This window comes from Clinocottus analis, unplaced genomic scaffold (assembly GCF_023055335.1).
Source record: "Clinocottus analis isolate CAN_PGR_092001 unplaced genomic scaffold, fCliAna1.0.p SCAF_26, whole genome shotgun sequence".
Lineage (NCBI taxonomy): Eukaryota > Metazoa > Chordata > Actinopteri > Perciformes > Cottidae > Clinocottus > Clinocottus analis.
The window spans coordinates 4,550,286-4,560,592 of record NW_027175998.1 but is presented as its reverse complement, the minus strand read 5'-3'; the positions used below and the strand labels follow the sequence as shown (position 1 = coordinate 4,560,592).

At 48.2% G+C, this 10,307-nt stretch overlaps 1 protein-coding gene across 1 annotated transcript; it reads right to left on the bottom strand.

Annotated features, from left to right (window-relative positions):
• Nucleotides 1–2,506: 2,506 nt before the first annotated feature.
• On the bottom strand, nt 2,507–10,162 carry utp6 (UTP6 small subunit processome component). The gene is made up of 19 exons (XM_068592111.1): nt 9,906–10,162; nt 9,612–9,696; nt 9,475–9,516; nt 9,278–9,370; nt 8,975–9,022; nt 8,821–8,884; nt 8,617–8,735; nt 8,405–8,482; nt 8,186–8,267; nt 7,837–7,918; nt 7,557–7,735; nt 7,126–7,205; nt 6,960–7,037; nt 6,557–6,736; nt 4,370–4,450; nt 4,117–4,226; nt 3,910–3,976; nt 3,641–3,713; nt 2,507–3,270 (listed from the first exon to the last, which is right to left on the bottom strand). The coding sequence occupies exons 1-19, from the start codon at nt 9,995–9,997 to the stop codon at nt 3,116–3,118; spliced, it is 1,788 nt and encodes a 595-aa protein (XP_068448212.1). The 5' UTR covers nt 9,998–10,162; the 3' UTR covers nt 2,507–3,115.
• Between the last annotated feature and the right edge of the window lie 145 nt (nt 10,163–10,307).

Genomic DNA, 10,307 nt, shown 5'->3' with positions numbered 1-10,307 from the left:
AGAGAGAGGGAGTGAGAGGGGGAGAGAGGGGGGGGGGGGAGAGGGAGGGACAGAGAGGGGGGGAGGGGGGAGAGAGGGGGGAGGAGGGAGAGAGAGGGAGTGAGAGGGGGAGAGGGAGAGAGAGGGGGAGAGAGAAAGAGAAGGAGAGGGAGAGAGAGGGAGAGAGAGGGGGGAAGAGGGCGGGACAGAGAGGGGGTGAGGGGGGAGAGAGAGAGGGAGTGAGAGGGGGAGAGCGAAAGAGAGAGGGAGAAGGAGAGGGAGAGAGAGGGAGAGAGAGAGGGAGTGAGAGGGGGAGAGAAGGAGAGGGAGAGGGGGGGGGAAGAGGGAGGGACAGAGAGAGGGGGAGGGGGGGAGAGAGGGGGGGGAGGGAGGGACAGAGAGAGGGGGAGGGAGGGACAGAGAGAGGGGGAGGGGGGAGAGATGGAGAGAGGGGGGAGGAGGGAGAGAGAGAGAGGGAGTGAGAGGGGGAGAGGGAGGGAGGAGGGAGAGAGAGAGAGAGAAGGAGAGGGAGAGAGAGGGGGGGAAGAGGGCGGGACAGAGATGGGGGGAGGGGGGAGAGAGAGAGGGAGTGAGAGGGGGAGAGCGAAAGAGAGAGGGAGAAGGAGAGGGAGAGAGAGAGGGAGTGAGAGGGGGAGAGAAGGAGAGGGAGAGAGGGGGGGGGAAGAGGGAGGGACAGAGAGAGGGGGAGGGGGGGAGAGAGGGAGAGAGGGGGGAGGAGGGAGAGAGGGAGTGAGAGGGGGAGAGGGAGAGAGAGGGGGAGAGGGAGGGAGGAGGGAGAGAGAGAGAGAAGGAGAGGGAGAGAGAGGGGGGGAAGAGGGCGGGGCAGAGATGGGGGAGGGAGGAGAGAGAGAGGGAGTGAGAGGGGGAGAGCGAAAGAGAGAGGGAGAGAGAGAGAGAGAGGGAGTGAGAGGGAGAGAGGGGGGGTAAGGGAGGGAGGGAGGGAGAGAGAGGGAGGGAGGGACGGACAGACATACGGACAGACAGAGTAAAGGCCTTTGTGTTGAAGGCAGAAATACACTGAAAGTTATTGCATGTGGTGCAAAAGCAGGTACATAAATCCATAGTACATGACTATAAAATAACAAGCAACAAGTCCAGCATTGAACTTTTATTTTGTAGTCAAAGTATCGTCAGCAGGAATGAGTGAAGGCCTCCAGAGTAGCAGCTTTCAGTGAAACACTGTTGTGCTGCTTTTGGTGCCAGTGCCGGACGCGGACCGTCTTTGTGGCGGAACAAATAAAACTGGGCACCGGCTCGCAGAACGTGTTCTAGCACAGAGGACGCCTGTGTGGCCCGGCGGCGTGTTTTCTCAAATTAAGCCCCGCCTCCCTCCCGCGCGTTTACTCCACCACAAAGCTGTGTTTCTCCCAAACTTTCTTTTTCTGGAGAAAATAAAAAAAATGGGTTGGGAGGGGAAACGGCCTCCTGGACTCGGGACGCTTCTTTTTGTCCTATTTATTATTTTTTTAAATGTCCTAAAGTACTGTACTCATGGTTGCACTCCATCAAATGGCGACTGCAAAGCGACTCGATGCACAGAGGAAGGTTTAGTGGTCGGTTTGTCGGCGTGTAAGTGTTAGAGAAGCCGTCAGTCTGCCCTCACACACTCTCTCTCTCTCTCTCTGTGCAGTGCAGCGGCGCCTGGCCGCCCTCTCCATGGTCTCTCCCACCATAAAAGCGTTGGTGGACGCCGCCTGGGTGGTGTGGGGCATCGCGGCGTCCGTCTATGACTACATCTACACCAACGCCATGGAGGCGCGCATCCTCGCCCTGGAGGACGTCATCACCGCGCACCAGTGTGCCATCGGACTGCTGTCTGCCGGCGTGCTGGTGCTCTTCACCTACATCCTCTTCAAGAAGATCTGAGGACGCGGCGAAGGCAGCACGCCGGCCGCGCTGGCGAGGCGGGACCAAGTTGCTAATGGATCAGCAAACCCTAATAACATGAAACTGGTAGAACGAGATATTTCCCCCGTTTGCTAAAGGGCTCGTTGTCAGAACAAATTCGGCCTTTAAAGCACTTTTATGTATTTTAAGGCTCTCGTTTTTTTTTTTTGGTCGTTTTCATGTTCGCACTAATTTCCTCAAGGCCCCCGAGACGAGCATCCTGAGTGTAGAGGAACGTTTTATTATCTCTAAGGTCATTTTAATAAATGTATTCATCAGTTTTATTCCCGTAAACCTCAGGACGTCTGGCTCAAACGACTAAAGATTACTGTGACCTTAAATAAAACGTGTTTTTAGCCATGACTGAATAATTAATACGCTAATTTTGTCAATTTCCCACAAATGTCTCTCGTGATAAGATGAGGACATTTCTGACATACGGATGTGAACTTGTATCCTCTTTATATAACGCTTTTTAAATAAACCTTTATACCTCGTGGTTAATAAATGTCTGTAGAGGCAACTGCTGGCTTAAAGTGTCCTTAAAAAATGATTGTAAATGTATATATTTGCATAATATATATTTAAAAACAATTGAAACATTTCAAAGATGCTGCTTGATATTTATGGATGTTTTTATTTAAACTGTATAATTCTTGATGCTGTTGCCAACAAGTGGATCGATTTTGTGAAATGAAATTTCTTGACAGATGTTTTTGTGGTTGCACATGTTTTTGTTGTTGCAGTATCTTAATTTAACGGCACGAAGCTGCTCAGAGAAACTGTTCAAACAAGTGTCGTCTCGTTGAGCGCCAGCGTCCAGACTGAAGCCATCTGTGTGCTCATGTCACCGTCTCACACACAGAAACATTCAGAGTGACAGACTGCTTTTAATATCGCCAAAAGAGCGCCAAACACGTGTCAAATAAACGTAGAATTCAATAAAAACTGGACGTCCTTCCCGGCCCTACACGCGTGGCCAACATCCGTCTGGTGTCGGCTGCTCCAGAGGAACGGAAACTCGTGAGTTGCGAAACATCAGAGAAGAACATTTCACCCCTCAAACTCTTTGGGTTGTTTTCTTCTAAATAGACTGCAAACTCCAGAAACTGCAACACTTGCATCTCCAGTTAGAAGCATAAAGAAATCATGGATGAGCCCAGATGTTGACGGCTGGCTGCTGCTCGGACCCCTCATGGCGGTGATGTGTGTGTGGGGGGGGGGGGGCTCATAAGTGCCCGGTCTGCATCAGCGTGTACTTGGAGGTGAAGCTCTCCACGCTCGGCCCCTCCAGGAACTTCATGGCTCTCCAGTGGATCTTGCTGCAGTTCTCCGGCTGCCCGAAGGGTCCCAGCTCCTCCTGGATGTACCGCAGCCACAGGTCTGTCGGGATGGGGGGCATTTTAGGATAATGAGAAGAAAAAAAAGGCATTCCTCGACACTTCATTAACAGGATATTGTGAATAAATCTTTTCAACTAAAGCTACTTTTTTCCTTTGACTCGTTTCTTTTTGGGCGGCGCGTCCTTCAAATCAGAGGATCGGCGGTTCGATCCCCGGCCCCGGATGTGTCCTGGAGCGAGACACTTAACCCTAAAATGTCTCCCGTCGCTGCCACTACTCTGTATAGAAGTTAGATCGTCCTGATGCGGCCGCCCCGTCATCGCTGTGTGAATGTTTCCTCTGGAAAGCGTCTTTGAGTCTTGATCAAAATGAAACCACGTTATTATTAAAAAGGCGTTTAAACTTCTCACCGTCGTCCGAGGTACCGAACTCCTGCAGCGCTCTCTCGTAGTAGTCTCTCAGCCCGTTCATCCGAGGCGTCTCCTGGAAGAACAGAAGTGTTATCGCAGCTCGGGGTCGTCTTATCGCTCATCCAAACAATATCACAGTCCGCCATCTGGCCCCGCCAGCGCCTTCTCCTTCCTTATTTTCAGAAGAATTTAACGTCTTCTGTGTTCAGGAAGGGTTCAAACCAGAGTCAATATTATCTGTTCTCCACACGCAGGAGGTCTGTACGTACTTGTTCCTTCTCGATCTCAATCATTCTGGTGAAAAAGCTCCTGGACAACGGACGGTTCTCTTGTAAACTACAGAAAAAGAAGAAGCAGAAGTTATTCCTCTGGTCGGCTCCGTCGCATCACATTTCTCAGGATTATTTTAATGCAGACTCACGCCGCCGTCCTCATTTGAATAAAGGACACCGTGAGCAAAGGGATGGAGCGTTCACCTCGTGAAGGTCTTCCTCGCTTTCTTGTAGCCGCCGGTGGAGTACGACCAATCCAGGTAGCTCTCTTTAATCGCCATGGAAACTGCTGCGACTGGAGACAGCAGACCTCTCTGTGAACCGACGGGGGAGGAGGAGGAGGAGGAGGAGGAGGAAGAAGAGGACAAACAGTCTCATTTCAGATGCCAAAAACAAGCAGTTCATCTAGCGTTCCCCCTGCAGGCGTCATGGCGCTCAGGCGGCGGCGGCGGCCCACCTGGAAGACGGCGTCCGTCTGCTCGGGGTTCTGGCCGGCGGCGCTCCACTGGACCTGCAGCCGCCAGAGAGGGAGGCTCTCCTGTGGAGGCAGAAGGACGGCGGGGCGTTAAGTCTGCAGGACGGTTCAGGAAGTCCCAACCCGCTCACACGGGGGTGGTTTTAAAAAAACATTTTAAAACCATCAAATTATGAGATTTGTAAATTATGGGGAGGTGGAAAATAAAAGAAATGTTTAAATTAACGCTAGCGTCGATGGGTTTCATCAAAATGCAGTTTCACAGTTATTACTTGTTGTCTTAGAGCGAACAGACAGTGTGACCAAGGACCCTAAACCAGATCTACATGACTCTAAACCAGATCTACACGACTCTAAACCAGATCTACACGACTCTAAACCAGATCTACACGACTCTAAACCAGATCTACACGACTCTAAACCAGATCTACACGACTCTAAACCAGATCTACACGACTCTAAACCAGATCTACATGACTCTAAACCAGATCTACACGACTCTAAACCAGATCTACACGACTCTAAACCAGATCTACACGACTCTAAACCAGATCTACATGACTCTAAACCAGATCTACATGACTCTAAACCAGATCCACACGACTCTAAACCACATCCACACGACTCTAAACCACATCCACACGACTCTAAACCACATCCACACGACTCTAAACCAGATCTACACGACTCTAAACCAGATCCACACGACTCTAAACCACATCTACACGACCCTAAACCAGATCCACACGACCCTAAACCAGATCCACACGACTCTAAACCAGATCTACACGACTCTAAACCAGATCTACACGACTCTAAACCAGTACTACATGACTCTAAAACAGTACTACATGACTCTAAACCAGATCTATATGACCTTAATCCAGATCTACATGACCTTAATCCAGATCTACATGACTTTAAACCACATCTACATGACTTTAAACCACATCTACATGACTCTAAACCACATCTACGTGACTCTAAACCAGATCTACATGAATTTAAACCAGATCTACATGAATTTAAACCAGATCTATATGACCAAATGTTTAGTAAAATGTGTGTAAACAGTGAAAAGTGATAAAATGTAGTATTTAAACTAACAATGAGGATTCAAAGCATACAGTAAACCTTAAATGAGAGACAATAGTTTGATTAAAAGACTAAACATATAGATCGAGAGTATGCCTGCTTTTATTTTGAGGCTCTTTCTTATGAAGCAGATTCATTATTTCAAACTCAAATGAAACGATATGAACAAAAGACAGAACTTCTAGGATGTTTTTTTTAAGGACTTTTCCAGGATTTCCATGAGCGTGTGAACGTTTCTGACGCGGCCGCGCTACAGAACCCGTCTGCGCCCCGCCGGGGCGTCTGGGAGGCGAGTGACCGCCGCTCTGGTCAAAGGACGTCTGATTTCAAAGTTTGAACGTTTGAACGTCTGAAAGTTTGTGAGCGCCGAACATCCGGCTGGACCCAGAGAAGCTGCACCGCCTTCATTAATCAAATTGAATCATTAAACATTGAATTGTTTGACGCCGTAGCCCCGAGGGCTTCACGCGATTGCCCGACTCTTTGAGAGGACGCTCGCCTTGAGACAAAAAAAAATGTACCCGTCATGTTAAACTAAGATATCATGTTGATTCTGACCTCAAATGATGAATAATTACACAAACTATCCATCTGTGGGCTTCATCTTGTTCATATTACATGAATAGTTTGTCATATTCATGTAATGTGATGTAACTCTGTTACGTTGCTCATTCTGGTCACATGACATCTGTTGCTTCTGTCCATCCTGATAGAGGATCCTCCTCTGTTGCTCCATGAAGGTTGAAGGTTCCTGTGAAAGGGTTTTTACTCTCTTTATTTGGGGAGATGTTCTTCATCCGATGTGAGGTCCTGGGACACGATGTCATGAGTACAGATTGTAAAGCCCTCCGAGGCAAATCTTGTATTTGTGATTTTGGGCTACACAAAATAAACTGAATCTCGTAAAGTCGCTTTAAGTGCTGGAAGCACCGAGGACGGGGAGGAGGCCGCTTGTGGAACTTTCATAAAATGAAGTGGAGACTAATTGGGCCACTGAGATGACCCACTTATGCTGCAGAGCTGTGGCTTTGTGTCCAAGGAGAGCAGCGTGTGTGTGTGTGTGTGTGTGTGTACCTTGGGCTCGACGTGTGCGAGCGCCTCCTGGAACAGCCGGTCCACGTCTCCGCTCCCCAGCTCCATCAGCGTGCGCAGGCTCAGACTCCACATCGCCGCCGATTGGCTGTAGCGCCGCGACGCCGCCGCCGCGACGCCGGCCGCTCCCTCGGCGTCTCCGGTGGAGAGCAGGATCTGCAACTTGGTTTGGAGAATCAAGAGAGAGGATGTTAGAGTCAAGAACTGATTTCCTCCTGTTTCCATCTCCCTTTTTTGGAGCTTTTGCCTCTGCAGAAAATACACAATTAATGAGACGATGAACAATTGAGATCAACAAGAACATTTATTCTGGCATTGCAAAAAAAATTGTTTTAAAAAGTTGACACGTTTCAAAACCAAGATGGCCGCACGGTGTCAGACTCACCCAGTTCTTGTAGTAATCCTCCTTCAGCAGGGAGGAGTCGTGGGCGCGCTGCAGCACTCCCAGCAGCCTCTGCTGCCTCTGTGTGACACACACACACACACACGTAAACATCCACCTCCAGGAACACTGACGCTCGTGACATTTGTTCCAGACGACACTCGCTTACCTTTTCCTTCAGCTCGTCGACGTTGGTCTTTCTCTTCAGCCTCTCCAAGCAGAAGGTGGCGTAGCAGGACCACATGGGCTCTGGGGGGCGGAGCAACAGCACATTTGAGATGTTTAACAACTTTATCGGCTATCTGGATCCAAATTATTATCATGGATCTATTTTAATTGGCAAAAGCAGGCTGTCTTCAAGTTCAACTGGTGCAAAATAGACTACGAGAATGAAATGAATAAGTAAAGGGAAGTGAAAGGTGGATTTGCTGACACAGCTCACACAACGCTGAAAAGAAAATGTTTTTTTCTTCACATTATAAAACTAAAACTCTTTTTTTTAAAAAGGCACATGCGACGGGGCGAAATGTGTCAAAACCTTCCGTCTCAAGAAGTGCCTTCAGCCTTTCTGAAGATAGCCCGTGTGTCTGAGCCCCTCACCGGCGCCGATGCTCTTGACGCCCTCCTCGTAGACCAGGCAGCAGCGCTCCTCTCGCCGGTTGATGTCCGAGGCTCGGCCTTTAGGGGTCTGCAGCTCCGCCCCGACGCCCGGAGCCTCCAGCTCCCTCTTGGCCATGAAATCCCACGTCAAGCTGTCTGCTGTGTAGTTGAACTGTAAGCTGCAATACAACGAGGGGAGAGGAGGAGGAGGGGTTACGTTCATGCTTAGCAGTGGCGTTCTGTTGGAGTGGAAGAACAGGTGGGCCAGCTGGCGCCTCACTCTTGCAGGATGAAGTCCTGGAGTTCTTTGGTGAAGTCGAAGATAGCTGCGATGTTCAGGAGCGAGATGACAAACTCGGCTTCTGTTGGACAAAAAGAAAAGAGATGTGGTGTGAAGCGAATGGGAGCAGAACACAGACATTCGGCGAAGGCACACACTCGTCGTCCGCTGCCAGGTTAGCTTAGCTTAGCTTAAGCCGGTGAGCCCGGCTTCCAACCTTCTGCATTTAATCAGTCTCACTCAATGTACAAATAAACCAAATAAAATGACTCACTTCTTGTTTGAATGAGGAAACAAAAACATTTCTGGTATTTTTTTATTCATTTGGCGTTTTAAACAGTAAGCCTACCTTTGATTTTCCCCGTAGCATCTCTGTACACAACCTCAGCCAGTTTGCCGCTGAGGATCTCTGGAGAAAACGCATATTCACCCTGAAAGCAGTGAAGATCCAGGAGAACATTAAAGCACTGAACACAGAGCCGGAGCATCTGTGCATGTATTTGTTCAACTTTGTTTAAATTTTTGATATGATTTTCCACTATTTGTGTTTAATTTGTGACGCGCTCACCAGGTCCATCTCGGCTTTCTCCAGCTCGCTCTTCTGCTTTCTCTGCTTCTCGCAATGCAGCAGCTCCATCCGGAAGTACTGACGCAGAAGTTGCCGGGGGACAATGAGACATAAATATTGGACCGACACACATTCGTGGCTCTTCCAGCTGCAGGTTTCTAACAGGCTGGGTTGTTTGAGAATAGAAGCCATAACGTAATCCTTCCTTTTACCTCCTGGAAGACTTTCTTGTTGTCGGGGTGGAAGCGCAGAGCCCTCAGGAACAGGTGTCTGGCACTTTCAGAGGAGTTCCTGTCCTCCAGCTCACTCTTGGCTGCCATGATCCACAGGGCTACAAGAGAAGAGTCCAACGTCACGGTTATTTACAGTTAATGTTGACTTTGTTACAACAGATTGAAAAAGCCAGCCTCGTGTACCTGGTTTGTCGGGGTGGATGGCGAGCATGGCCGAGAACACCTTGCTGATTTGACCTTTGGTGGCCTGAAGACAGACGGAGGTCGTTATTAGAACGAGGACACGCGGCGTTCGGTCTAAGTCACACTTGACGCAAAAGGTGAGATGGTTACGTACCCATTTCTTACAGAAAGCCACATGCGAGAGCCAGAGCTGCACGTCGTCCTGTGGGGGAGAAGACGTGTCACTCGGGTGATTCAGCAAGTTAAAACCAACTCTAAAGTATTGATATCTCATGATGTTGAGCTTTTATAAGGGAAATTAAAAAGTCGTGGTTAGTTTAATTGAGAACAAATCATCCCAAATAAAATTGATAACATCTAATAAAGATAATAATCTCTAAGATCTCATTGGGCACAATGAATAGTGGATGCAATGATTTCCTTTGACCCCCATCAACAGAACAGCTTTGTGGAGTACCTTCCACTTGTTTGTTGCTCTCCTGAAGACGCTATTTATCCTATGGATGACGGGGAACTCGATCTCCTCTCTTTTGAACTGGTAGTGGATGTGCTGCAGAAGCAAAGTGAGGCACGGTCACGTGATGCTCTTTGTATTCAGAGGCCAGAACATAAATGAAGAGCGTCTGCCATCAAAATGAATCCAATGTCACTCACCGCTCTTCTCTTCTTGGTCAGCTCTAAAACGTTGATTTCATACTGTAAATAAATACCAAATAATGTTAGTGTTCATAGCTTGTATTTAATGATTAACTTGAAATAGTACATGTGTAACATGATAAAATGGCCTCTACCTGGATGTATGCAATGAAGTCCTCTTTGTTTACGATCAACCTGTGAAGCTTGTACTCCAGAGCTGTTGCTTTCTTGACTATGGATCTGAAAAAAAACAACAACTTAGCCTCACGAATGAAACCTGATCCGTATAGATTTATAAAAACAGCACATGATGTGTGAAGTACATTTTAGTTTTTTTTCTTTTATTAGATTCACTGCTGTTTCCTCTGTAGTGGTGAGGTCAATGACAGTCATAATCACACGACACAAATACCGTCATATCTTCATTTTTCTGCCAGACGTCGTCTTACTTGACTTCTTTCTTGGTGAACAGTCCCACTCTCTCCAGCTGCTCCAGCTCAGGGATCCTCTCCTCAATGCGTTGCTGAACGATCTCCGCCATCTTGACGACGCCGTCGTTCCGGGTTTCCGGTCAGACTGTTGTTCGCTGGTACTAAATGTATTAATGTCAACTATTTTATATTAAAAACGCAATGAGACGGTAAGCGAAAAAAAATCACCGAAACTCTCCGACACACATGTGTGTGGAAGTTGTGATTGGCCTCGTTTCCGGTTCCGTCTGCAAACGGCTCCGACGGGAAACACGATCACGCGCGAGGGATGGCGAGATGAAGTTACCTCCAAACAAGAGACGCATTATTCAGTTATGAGAGGCAAACACAACTTATCTATGCTGGTTTTAAAAAGCAGGA